At 47.4% G+C, this 13,460-nt stretch overlaps 1 protein-coding gene across 3 annotated transcripts in view; it reads left to right on the forward strand.

Moving 5' to 3' along the window:
• FAM132A (family with sequence similarity 132 member A) overlaps nt 1-13,144 on the forward strand; it is a 35,470-nt gene extending 22,326 nt beyond the window's left edge. For all 3 annotated transcript variants that reach the window (XM_019541588.1, XM_019541589.1, XM_019541590.1), the window contains 4 exons: nt 395-503; nt 1,186-1,276; nt 10,508-10,586; nt 11,180-13,144. In XM_019541588.1, the coding sequence (XP_019397133.1) occupies nt 395-503; nt 1,186-1,276; nt 10,508-10,586; nt 11,180-11,278 (378 nt within the window). In that variant the 3' untranslated portion in view covers nt 11,279-13,144. The remainder of the gene's footprint in view (nt 1-394; nt 504-1,185; nt 1,277-10,507; nt 10,587-11,179) is intronic.
• Nucleotides 13,145-13,460: the final 316 nt, after the last annotated feature.

Here is a 13,460-nt window from a genome sequence, read left to right on the forward strand (position 1 = left end):
CTCCCCAGAACGGGCAGAGCCAGGGGGGCTGGGGGTAAGGCTTGAGATACACTAGCACTGGGGGATGCTGGACCAGGGTAGCAAAGAGCTACCGTAGTCAGGACTAAGGTGCATTGGTAGACTAGGGCATGGGGCAGCTGCAGAGCACCGAGCCATGCTCTGTCTCTAATATCGGCCAGTGCTGTGAAGTTGTTCCCTTTCATTGGCATTAAATCTACTCAAAGAAAGAGCCCACACATGAGATGTTTTTTCCCGGGAGGTAGGAGAGACCTTTCCTACCTCCCTATACACACTCGCTCATCCACGTTCACTTGTTTCGTCCATGATGGGCAGAGATACTGTTGTTCAGGTTGCCAAGGGATTTGTTCAAGGCCTTTTGTTCTTTCCTCCACAGCCTTTGGCCAAAGGAGCCTTCCTCCGGGGATCGGGATTAAACCTGGCAACGGGGCGCTTCACAGCACCTGTGTCTGGCATCTACCAGTTTTCAGCCAATGTCCACATTGGTGAGTGTTGCTCTCTGCTATGGCACCTTCTGATGAAGGGATGCTGCTTTATGGCTCTCTGTCTTAACACTTTACTATTAGGGACTGCTGCCTTGGACTTTGAAACGGCTTTTGGGCCAGGGTTAGGGCTGGCTGAATTATTCATAGTGAACAAATTTCTTGGTTGACTTCAGAAAGCAAAATGTTCATAAACAGATCACAGTGTTGACTCACATTTGTTAGCTGGAATTTGTTGGCAGGCGATCGGCGGGAATATGTTGCAGCCTTGGAAGTGCTTGGGATCTGCTCTCTGAGAACTGCAGCATAAATCTGCTATTTGAGCAGCACGAGGCCTCTCTTCTACAGCATGAACTTTGTGTCTTCATCAACAAATCTCGGTTATGAGCCCTGAATTCCCTTCCCAAACACGTTTCTGTGTGGGAAAACGTGCCCTCCGCGAATGATTGAGGAAAGTGGGGGGAGACAAGGGGAGAAAGAGCTGCAAATTGAGCTGAAAGGCAAGGTGATTCAGAACCCGCAGGCGTATTCACTTTGTGCTTTTCCTCCCGCTTGGCCCTCCGTGACATGGCCTGTTTCAATCAAACCCCAGAAGTGTGTTTCTCTGACGGAGCCATGAGGGGCAGGTTGATCGTATGTCGTGCTTCAGCGTGAGTTTATTTTTATGGTTTGCTTCTTTTCCAAGACCACAGTGAGCTGAAGAGTAAAGTGCAGCTCCGAGCCAGAGACAACGTCCGTGTGCTGATCTGCATCGAGTCCCTCTGCCACCGATACACGTGAGTCTCAGCAGTGCTACCATGGGGCAGCTGCTTGCTCTATCGCTTAGCGGAGTGCCCTGCATCGCCTCTGTACATGGTGGACCCTCGAACAGCTTTTGAATTCAATAAGAGGCAGTGGGATGTGAACGTACTATTATTTCTGGCCCTCCTTCGTGACATTAGGGTTCAAGGCTAACCTGCGCTCTGACAGTGCAGGTTCGGCAGGAGGCTTGGGGCTTGGCTTCCTGAAGTCAGATCCACTCCTCCGCTTCATCCCACCAAAGTCGATAGTTATGTTCTTTATGTGTGGTCTGCATTTTATCCTTGGGTTTTTCCTAGGTTTGCATCTAGGCAAATCGTTTAACTCTCCCGGCTCGAGGTCCTGCTTTGCATGGTGTGGCGGGGAGGGAATAACAATATTTCTCTGCTTCACCACAGAGCTGTGAGCTGTAATTGTCTAGTTAATGAATGAGACTGCTAGGAAGCTCTGAACAAAATCCTGGCCTCATTTAAGTCCATCGGAGTTTGCCATTCACTTTAATAGGATCGGGCTTTATTATTCTAATTATGATGTGAGATGACCTCAGAGAACTCCTTAGTTCAAACCCTCCTCGACAGGAATCCACTTCCCTGAGCTGCTCAGCCACGCCTGTTATAATTGATTTCCTTTGCACGAGTCCTTGGGCTGAGCCAGCAAAGGAAACTACTCTTCCCCTTAGTCCTAAAGCACCTGGTCCCTCTTGAGATCTGGGAGGACATCCATCCACGTGGAGCTGCCTGATGGGCGAACCTGTTCCTTTCCATGCGGACTTTGTTCTCTGTTGCTGCTTTCATGAAACTCACTGAGAAACGTTTCAGACCCTTATTTGAAAAAAAGCCAGGAGGGACGTTTGTCTCGAATCTAATAAAAGACGTGACTGCAAACTTAACAGGGTGCTTCTGCACAGATCCATTTGGCAAGTGGACATTGTAATATATTTGGCACTTGCCTATGCAAAGCAGCAGCTTTACTGCCTGACTGGATGAGACCCTGGATAGAAAATACTGCCTTTAGTACCGTGTGGCTGGCTCACTATGGCTAAGATGTGCATTATCAAGGCTTGAAAACCAGCTCACCGGCCTCGCTTAGGCAGGAAGGCTACACAACTCTAGGCCTCTGGACCCCTGCTGCAGAGAGGCAGAGTAAACCCATCAGGCTTACTGTTAATTTTATAGTACCAGAGTTGCCATTTTTGCAAGAGCTCAGTAAATCCACTGCCACCGAGTCATTTCTGCCCCAGATGCAGAAAGCCCTATCATTTGAGCTGAAGGAGAGCCTTTGTTAGCAGGGTGAGGTCTGTGACATGCAGTCAGGCAGCACTGAGTGCATCCAGCCTTCAGCAATAAGAACTCAAACCTTTTCAGCTGTTGAGCCACGAGCTGGTAACTATAGAAGGCTTTTATCATCTTCTTCGAACCAGTCATTAGGTCCAAGAGCCGTGCTCTTCTGGGGTGAGTTACCTAAGAGATCGCATGAAAATACACTCTGGTTAGCACATTTGTTGGCTTTCCTTCTTGTTTTTGGGAAATGTATTCTCAAAGCTGATCAATGAACGAGTTGGTTTTCTTTTTCCCCAGTGAAGCCATTTTACCAGCTGTAGGAAGCCTTTCTGCTGTCCCATAATTGCTGCGCTAATGTACCTTTCCTTACACAAAAAAGATCTTTTTTCTGGTTGTGTTGCTCCGAAACTTTTGTCCCGTTGAAGTTCAGTGACCTGAATAGACCAGTAAATTGAAATCTTGTTTTTTGAACTTGAAGACCTACCACTTAAGTGTGACCTATTTAAGTGCTAGTCAGCACAAGGGTGATCTATGTTATACTTACGCTCCATTATGAGCACTGACTGTCTGCTGAAGGGTAAATTTGACATGCATCTAATCCGCTGCAATGCAAACAGAGGTCATATGCTTGACACAGGAGCCCCTGGTTGCATTCTGCAGCTCATGTTAGGTAGAAAGCCGGATGGGTGATGGTCATGGTTGCTTCTCCCTTGAAAATTTTCAGGTCTCATATGATCAGCTGGCCTGAAAGAATTCTTCTTCTCCTTCCTCCACCATACACAGCGTGGCACAGTTGGATATGTCCATTTATCAGTATAGCGTTGACTTACCCCTGCTAGCTCGGGTGCGGGGGGTCTGGAGCGAAGCACAGGCAGGATTAATACTTGGGTGTTTCTCTGTGCTGAGCTCCATGCCGATGCTCCATGCATGGCACTGCCAGCAGCACCGCACCCAGCTCATTCAGGCATGCTGATACTCTGCTACAGCTGTGGCATTGACGGCAGTGAAGATGTCTACTGTAGGTCTTCAGGCATTTGGCACTCCTGGAGGCAGGTTGGTGAGTTTGAAAGACTAGTGGTTTGAGCTTGTCTGGGAAACCTTATGGACTCAACTACGTCAACCAGGAACTCTCTGCCCAAGGAGGTGGGGAGGGAATAGGACCTTGCTTAGAAAGAAACCTCTGGTCCTTGAGCTTTGTGTGAGTCTTGCTGTGAGCCCCGACTGCTTGGGAATGAATGGTGCTATCTCCTGGTTGTAGTAAGTAAATAATCTGTACCAAGAGAGAGTCATGGTCCCACAGGGGCCAGAATCGAACTTGGTGGATGGGGCTGAGTTGAGAGAGCAGTACTGAAGTGTCAGAAAGGAAAGACTGAATCTTTCATTTTGCTTCTGGGAGGAAAGAACAAGCATGTGGTTCAGAAATACAGGAGCTGTTGTGGCTTTTACAAGTTTTATTAGCTGTGAATGGAGTTTCTCCCTTGCCCTGACTTCAGACAGCCCACACCCATCAACTGCTTCCTCTGCTTAATAACTTAAGAGCCCTGCTAAATCCTGGAGATGTACAAGTTGTCATTATGGCAACCTTTCCGACCCAGGGGCCTATCAATCTTCCTGAGGAGAGGCTCCCACAAACCCACCCCTTAGATGTCACTGCAGAGAGATATCAACATGTTAATTCAGCATTGGGCGGATTAAGTTAGCTTGGTGTTTGTTATTTCAGCTGCAACCCATCTGGCTGGAGCTTAGCATCTCGTTGATACTGCCCTCCAAAACGTTGAGCTGATTGGGCGAGGGGATTGGGATGATAGTCTAGGAGTTTCTGTCTAAAGTATGCTGATGCTCCTACCCATACTAGAAACCCAGAGGTTCCCGGCTGGAGGGTCTTGCTTTTCTGCTTAGCATCACACCGATCACTCTAGGTCTGAATGGCATGGACTGTAGTGTGGGGCACAGCCCCCTCTCTTCTGTGTCTGTTTTAAAAGATTACTTCCCCATCTTTGTAGTGTCAGGGCAAGGGCCCTTGGTCTCCTTGGCTATTGCCTGGGGTACGTTATAGCATGTTCTAGCTGCTTGGGATATTGTTTCTTGTAGTTTTTCTTGTGGGTGTGAAGTGGTGATTTGAGAACTTCCTTGGATTAATAGTCACCTGTGAATGCAGCCATTGGGCTTGATAGCCTGTGAAGTAAGGTGTAGACGGATGATCTGTGACTCCTGGTGCTAAATGTGCCAAGAACTATAAGGCTCTTTTCCCCCATCACCTAGCGCCCATGAAATCTGTGAAAAGGCTGCTCACCACTCTATGATGGCATCCATAAATCTTGGTGAGCATTTGAGTTCAAGGCACAGGTTATTGAGTTCATTGCCTCTTAGAAGAGTTTGGGGCATTCAGGAGAGGCATCAAGGCAGCGCTGTGTGGTTGTCAAGTTTGTTCTGAATGCAGCAGTCCTAGCAGGGAAAGTGGTATAGGCATGTTAGCATGGCACTGGGGCTGGAATAATTAGGCCATCCACGTCGTCTTTGGTATGAGAACTAGCTCATACACAGCTAGCTCAGGGGGCCTCTGCATGGTACGGCATGGAGCCATGTTATTTCTCAGGGAGAGAAGGAAAAGCCATGAAAGTAAAAGACTGCAGGGAAAATTTCCAAAGGCGTCTGAGCAGCTTAGGAGCCTGCAGCCCATATTGTAAACTGACTTTGGCACGGAGGGATCCGAGTTTCACCGAGAGTCGTTGGGCCTCTAAGAATGTGGAAAACAGGATGCCTGACCCTTGAGGCAGAAACACAGTGGAGGTGGGGTGGGAGGGATTGCAGGAACGATGCATTGAGCACCTTTGCCTTGTACACTAGAGCAGGCCTCACTTCTGGCAACTAAGGGACAGCAGAGGATCAAGTGACCTTGAGGTATACCTGCATTGCACCCACAGGCATGACTCTAGCATAGGCAAGTCCACCCCATCTCGTTATCCTGGTTGCTAGTGTCGGGCACTCACACTTCAGTGCAAGCTAACAACCGAAGTATGTGCCCGCTGCCCTCCACAGGTTGGCGTGCACGCTGCCAGGTCTTCCCCGTGCTCGGCAGATTAAGCCTGCCTGTTTGACTGCAGTGTAGACCAACGCTTCGGGTCTAGAGGGGCAAGCTCGGCCCTCGTCAGCTTTTCCTCGCTCGTGCAGGCCCGGCGTTTCCCCCAGCAGAGGGCAGTGCTGCTCGCCTATAGCAGCCAGCTCCTCGCCGGCGAGCTCCCGGGCGAAGACGGGCTGTCCCTCCTGCCCCGCGCGCCAGCCAGGCTAGAGCAAGCAGGAGCAAGGCCCAGACAGGAACACCACCAAAAATACGTCCATAAACCAGCTTCACAGGCGTGACCTCAGCCCACGAAAGCCATCAAGCGCGCTGCCGTGCTGGCCTCTCCACCTGCCGCTTTTCCCCGCTCAGCAATGCAGGAATTGACCTCGCCGCCACCATCCTCAATGCGAGGCTTTTATTGGAGGAAAGGGGCCGAAATAAGACCTTGCACAATAAATACCATGTCTCGCTCTTATGTTTCATTGGCCTGCGGAAAAGACTCAAGTCAGTGCCAAAGTACCCATTAGTAACCAGGGTGATGGGGAGGGCCAGGTGCCCATTGACCTGCGGGGAACAGGAGAAACTTGCTGGGCAAAAAAGCTGGCACCCGCTTGGTTTTGCTGACTGCTTTCTATACTGTTGGTGCCCGGTGAAGCGAGAGCTTGATGAGACTAGCTGTGGGGAACCGGAGAGGTGGACTTTTTTGCTGTCTTAGGATAGCCTCGCTGGTAGCCTTCCATTCCTGGTCCTTGCCATGTGGGACCAGGTCGAATCGAACGTCTGGCTAAGCTCCCTTCATGCCGTACATCTCTGCCGCCCTGCACCAAACCCCTGTCACCTTCACAGTCTTGTCCCTCCTGATTTCCCTGGGAATGGGTTGGAGATCGTTGGCCCTGGGACTCTGGGTGGCAGAGCCTGCCAGATGCATCACGTCTCTCATACTTTTGCGATATGGAAAAATGTTCCCAGTGGAAGAAGCTGGTCATTTTTAGTGAAGACCTTAGCCAGCATGGGTCAATGGCAGAAGTTGTCAAAATCACCTGAGGGATTTGAAAATCATAGGCTATTCATGTAGCTTGCCAAGGAAAACGGGCTGTTTTTATTTTCAGCCGAGGGCCATCTTGTTCCCCTGATTTCCTTCATTAGTAGTGCAGCTGGAAAGCTGAGTTCCCTTCTGCAGTGTGAACAGGGCTTACGTTGACTTCCTCATCCTGCTAAACCTGTAGCTGGTTTTGTGGAAGGACATTTCAGGTTTGCGGAAAGTAACTACCTAAGTAGGAATGAGAGGGGCTGTTCTGGCAGTCCTTCCTGGGGGGGGAGGCTTTATCAAAAATGCACACAGTTTCTCCTTCCTTATGATTCACTATCAGCAAACTATTTTCTGGGTTGTTTTGAAGTTGGGCTCTTGTTCCTCAGAAGCACATTTTTCACTTGTAAGGCCCATGATGCCATTATGCCTTGGCTTGGGACATGTTTATTTAAAAGGCCTAATATTTTTAGAGCTGTAGGCACTTGGGCCCGGTTGTCACTTCATGGCTCTAGGAGAGGAGAAGAGAAGAGAAATCATTTGTAAAAATAAACAGAGCTGGGTGGGGGGAGATTTCCTCCCTTATCAGATCCTCCGAACTCCCCGCTGCTTTGATGAAGGCACTTCAGGGAAAACAAAGTGCTTTTCATCAGGGACCAGCAGAGACTCCCTAGGTCTGACTGCACCCGAAAGCTTGCTGGGAACTTTTTTTTTCCAGCTACGCAGTTGGTCTAACAAAAGATATCACATCTACCCAAAGGACCTCGCCTGCCTTTCATCAGGGAAGTTATTTCATCTCAACCAAAGATGAGATGGGAAGTTCTGTCCGTCTGTCTCCCCACCCTACAGCTTGCACCAGGCTAGGAGCAACAGTACTGAAAAATGGCTGCTAATCCCACATGTTTTTTGCTGCGGCTGTAGCCTGTCTTCCTTGTTTTCATGAGCGCAGGGCTAAGATCTAAGCTAAAGCAGACTAGGGACTGACTCTTTCCCCACCGACTAGGAGCTGCTCTATGGGTTATCAGTAGTGCTGAAACTGCCTCCTAGGGTCTGCTGGAGTTATCTTCAGCCAGACAGGTGCAGTCAGAGGCCTTGATCCTGCCAAAGGGTCCATTTAAACAGAGCATCTCCCACACATGCAGATCCACTGAGGCTGGCGGGATTCTCTGCGTGGTATAATGGTCTGCCCCATGCACCCTTTCTGCAGGGCTGGAGCCATCATGAGGCCAGGGCCTCTAGCATCATGGAGCAGCCATGGCTGCTGCTCCACCATGTCCTTGTTCAGTCAAAACTAGTCTAAGAAGTAGCTTTGATTCAATTAAGCTCCTTTAGGTCAGTCGTCATGAGGAAACGTGTCTACATTGGCTGTCCAATGTGTCTACATTGGCTGCCCCATCTATATTGGCTGTTGATGGTCTTATGGGGCTAACTAGGGTGTCCTGTGAGTTCAACAGTCATAGTGGCTCAGCACAGTCCATGCTTGCTTTTGACAGACATTGCTCTTGCTTTCTTATGGTGGGTGAGGACCTTACAGGTCCTTGGATGGTGGGAGGAAGGGCGGAGGGGCAGGGAGCCTGCCTGGACAGGCGTGCTTTTGGCACCGGCTGCACTGTGATAGGAGCCGGTGGTTTTTGCTGGGGATGCCTATATGCGCAGTCATTAGTTTTAGGGAGCTGAAAAAGCCCTTGGGGCTTTCGGCTAAGGCTGGGAGTGAGAGGGAGATGGAAACTTAGAGGGAAGGAGACGGTGAAAGAGAGATTAATGATGGGAAGTCCCCACCCAGGCTGGGCTTTGGGCAGGATATGACACATGTATTCGGCTTCTCAGTTCACTCTTGGTGCCAAGTGGTTTGTTCTCTATGGGCCAAATAGTCCCCCCACGCAAGTTATTTCCATGCAAGGGGGCTGGAAACTCTACATGTTTGCACTTGTTGTGTGTTTCTTCACAATCCTTCCATGGAAGAGAGGTAGGGTGGGGTTGGTTTCCCAAGGGAAGAGGCTACAGGTAGTACCTGTTGACACGATAGATCTTGGAGGATCACAGTCAGACAAAAGCCCTGGGCCTTTATGCAGCTTTCTTCCTCTTTAGCATGCTGTTGGCTTGGAGCTCTGTTCCAGTGGCTTGATCTGATGGTTGCTGCCCCGCCAGCTCCATTTTTTTTTGCAGAGACAGAGCATCTCCCTTGCTTCACATCCTACCAGTCTTGGCTCCTTGCCCCTGAGGGTGGCCTCTGCAGGGTAGGAGAGGAGACGGGGACCTTGCAAGAGCCCCCGGTTAGGTTCTGGCTGCGTGGAGTGCCAGGGGTGAGCTGCCCCTTGAAAACGGTTTTCTGTGCATTTCAAATGACCCTGAATAAAAACGGTAGAGCATTTGCTTGACCAACATTTGGGTAAGAGAAGAAGAGGCAAAGAATAGGGTTGGGTTGGAGGATGCCACAAGATGTGAAGCATTTTAGAAAATTCAAGGGAGATGGAATGAAAAAAAAAGTAGGCTACCAGGTGCCTAGAGTATATTTAGTGGTTTGATGCTAGACAAGGCTAATTATAGATAAGATATAACTCAGACATGGAATAAAAATAGGTATATGAATATTCATTAGAATAACACCTATTAGAAATGCTTATATAGGTATCTCTATACACCTGCGTGTCTAGATCTATATAGATACCTTTATATATCTGTATCTAGATTTAAATATATATATCTCTATATAGAGATATATAGAGATATATATAGAGAGAGATAGATATATAGAGATATATGTATAGATATATTTTTTTAACGTACTTAGATTTTTACATTCTACTGTCTGACTCGATATACAAAAAATGACTGAGTTAATCTCAGTTTAATCCCAGAACTATGGTTCATTCTGAATAGCCCATGTGTAGGTGCACTAAGATAAATGCTCTTTTAAAACTCAGGTGAGAAGGCCTTTTTTCCCTAGTTAGAGGCTCTGACTATTAGAGGCTTTTTTTCAACTTTAGGTGTTAGAGAAATTAATTTAAAACCCTCTCAAATGCTACCAAGGCTGTTATTTCTTTGGATAAATGCACATTTTATACATTTTAATCATTTGCTTGATGTGCCTCATTTGTACTGTTTAGTTATTTATATCTTTTCCGTATTATATTATTGAATTTGCTTTTAAAAATTAGGTATCTTTATGTTTGCATTTAATTTTGGTAGAGCTGGCTCTTCGGACCTTTCTTGGTTCTCAGAATAGGTCTGAGGGTCAACACACTTCTTCCGAACAAATTGTGGCATGATGTGCAGAAATGCGATTGAAAAAAAGACATAGAGCTGGCTCTTTGGAGAGCGGCTACTGTACACTGACTACTAGGCCTGAATATTCTGGGGGCGTCTTTTGAAATTTGGGATTAGTGTGATTTATAATTGCAAGGGAAATGTACTGAAAGCAGAGGCCTGGCTTTCACAAGAGTTGAGCACCCAGTTAAAGTCAGCAGGAGCTGTGGGAATTGAGGGTCTCTGAAAATGCAGGTCTCTTTCATTGTGCTCTTGCTTTTTATGCATGTTCTGGTAAAACCTTATTGGCTTTCTAGGAGTTTTTTGGAGAGTAGATTTCCCTAAGGATGGAGTATCCCATAACTGTCACCGCAGGGGTTTGTACAGCTTCCTCTGAAGCATCTGCTACTGACCACTGCCAAAATCAGTTGGGTGGACTAGATGAGCCACCAGCTTGATCCAACATGGCCATGTTTATGATGACACCGGGACATCCCAAGAGCAGAAATGCTGTGTGAGAAGGGAAGGCTATAAAGCAATCTGGTGACTTGCTGCTTTAATGCTTCTGTTCTGTTTTTTTCTCCCTTCTGTGTAGGTCTTTGGAGGTTATTGCTGGCCTGGAAAGTAACAGCAAAATCTTCACAGTCTACGTGCATGGGTTGCTGCAGCTACAGGTAAGGGTTTGGCATGGAAATTGCCATGAAGGCACCATTGAGGCCCCATGAGATTGAATGACTTGCCTAAGGTGACAAAGGGGTAGGGGAGGGGTCTGTGTCAAGGCTGGGAACACAAATCAGATCTCCTGGCTCCTAGTCTTCAAGTTCAACCACCAAAATTCATCTTCCTTTGATGATATGAAAATAACAACTCAGTGTTTTGCATTGAGAACACATCATCCTCGCTTGGACAGCACACTGAAGAGATGGGAAAGCATCACTAATGATCTCCATCTCACAGAAGGGAAACTGAGGCACAGGGAATCATATGCCTAAAAGTGACAGAGTAGGGAATGTCTTCTGATCAGTGCTTGACTGCTCTGACCCTTTGAGCAATGCTCCTTCTTCCATCACCAGCCCCTCTCAAGACAAAGACACAACACTGCAGTGAAAAATCCCATCTCCTGCAACTGCAGCATCTTACATGACTGGTCCCTCTGGGGAGGGATCCCCCTGTTCAGCCTGGCCCGACTCTTGCTGCAGTTTACCCTCCTTTTGACACTGGGCATCCATTTCCAATTCCTTTCTTTCCTTCTGTTTTGCATGTGCAGGCTGGACAATACACCTCCATCTTTGTGGATAACAGTGCAGGAGCTCCCGTCTCCATTCAGAATGGATCCGATTTCATGGGGATGTTCATGGGTGCATAACCTGGATAGGCTGCCCGGGGTTAGGGGAATGAAGATGAATGCAGGAGCCTCACAGCGTATATTGGAGTGAAGAAACCTTTCCTTTGCCCCTCATCAACTGCTTCTTGTTAGCCATCCTTTGCAACACAGCAAAGTAAGCAGCCTTTTTCCCTTTGCCGACACTACAACTTGCTTTTCAGAGGTGGCCACTTTTACATGTTCAGATCAGTTCTGCCTAAAATATCCCTCAGTCATTATTAGCAAAGAAAAGTAACTGTATATTATTGAAATGGCCTGTGCTTCGCTCAAAGCTCACTGCACAATACACCAAGGTCTGGAAGTGCTGCATTGTAACTGGTTGTCTAACACACTAGCTCTCGTATCCAGCATGTCTCTGGTATAGACAGGTTTGGCTTGAGTTCCTTTGCAAATTAACTGACAAAGCAGACATAAAAGAATGGATGTATTCTGTGTGTTTGGGAGGAAGGAACTGGGACTTTGCCAGCCAACTCTACTAATGTCATGCCTGAGAGGAGGTGAAAATCCCATCCCCTGTTGGATAACTGATCTGCGGCCCGTCGACTGCTTTATCTAATACCAAGCTCAAGCGATGCTCAGTGTAACTGCAGGAGCCAGAGGACTGAAGCCACACCATTTCTTTGTGTTCAAGTAGTTCCTTAATCTCTTGATGAAGCTGAATATTTTGTGTTGGCTACAGGGTTATATTTTTCTACTAGGGTAAGTCAGAAAAGCAACAACAGTTCTAGCCAACTCTCCGCTTCCCTTATTCTTATGTTTTAGTAAGATTATCTGTACGTATTTTGGGTCACATCATATATCCAGTATTCCCTTGGGCACCCCACAGCAAGTTGTAAACGTCAGACGTGTGGCGCTAGTGCCAATAGGTCTGGCAAAGTTCGGGGAACAGTGGCACCAGACCGGCAATGAGAGCGCTGTCATCTTTTTATGGTGTGAGCTTGGCAATGGAAGAGCTGAAAGTATGAATAATAACATGGGGTGAAAGTCACTTCTGTATAAAGGATGTTGCACCTTATCCCCATGTGATGGTCTTAAATGATGCAAAACTCTCTTGGATGTCACCCTGAAAACACTGAGCAGGTCCAGACTTTTGCAGAACCAATAAAATAGGTGGCTTAGTGGGTGCTACCAGTCCCAAATTCACCCCAAGATGTGAAAGTCTGACCCAAGCGGAGGTGTTGGGAGCTGTGATTTGTGGGGGTGGGGGTCAGAATTTGAATCAGGATCTGCAGATTCAAATAGCCTTTGAGGCACATTGTATGGATCCTCAGTGTTAAATTCAGCCACCGTAGATAGGATTTGGATGTTTCGTTAATGCAACCACATTAGAAACCCTGCTTTGCAGGATGATGCTAAAAAGACACTGGTAAGGCAAAAAGGAATTGAGAGTACTTTTAACATGGGTTTAAACTGATGAGGAAAATTCAACAGATCCAAAATGCCTGGGGTTTGTGTGTGTGTGTATTGTCTTTTTCTAATCAGCCATGCTGTCTCTTCGCAATGCAAGCTAAGGGCCCAAATACACCATTTTTATGGGACCTATGCAAACATGGTCCTCAGATGGATTTATAGAAAAGGACAATCGATATGCTGGGGTATTCAGTGTTTGAGACACGCTTGTCTTGAGTCTTGTGAACAAAGAAGTTGAAGTTAAGGCACTGGGGAGAGCAGATGGTTTTAAACCAGAAATTGCTACATTCATTTCAGCTTATTCTAAACACACGGAGAAAAACATTAAGATGGGAGCAAAACGCTATTTGCAGTTTGCTAAGAATGTATTAAAATAGTACTGATTGGGAAAAACTGGCCCTTTTTGTTTTCCTAAACGCAATAAACTTATTTAGCGTTGATGGATCAGTCCTAGGTTCATAGAATCATAGATAATGAGGGTGGGAAGGGACCTCAGGAGGTCACATGTAGTCCAACCCCCTGCTCAAAGCAGGACCAGCCCCAACTAGATCATCCCAGCCAAGGCTTTGTCTAGCTGGGTCTTAAAAACCTCCAAGGATGGAGACACCACAACATCTCTGGGTAACCTGTTCCAGTGCTTCACCACCTTCCCAGTGAGCAAGTTCTTCCTAATGGCCAACCTAAATTTCTCTTGCTGCAACTTGAGCCCATTGCTCTTTGTTTGGTCATCTGCCACCACCGAGAACAGCCCAGC

Source organism: Crocodylus porosus, unplaced genomic scaffold (genome assembly GCF_001723895.1).
Source record: "Crocodylus porosus isolate Cpor-Errol unplaced genomic scaffold, CroPor_comp1, whole genome shotgun sequence".
NCBI lineage: Eukaryota > Metazoa > Chordata > Crocodylia > Crocodylidae > Crocodylus > Crocodylus porosus.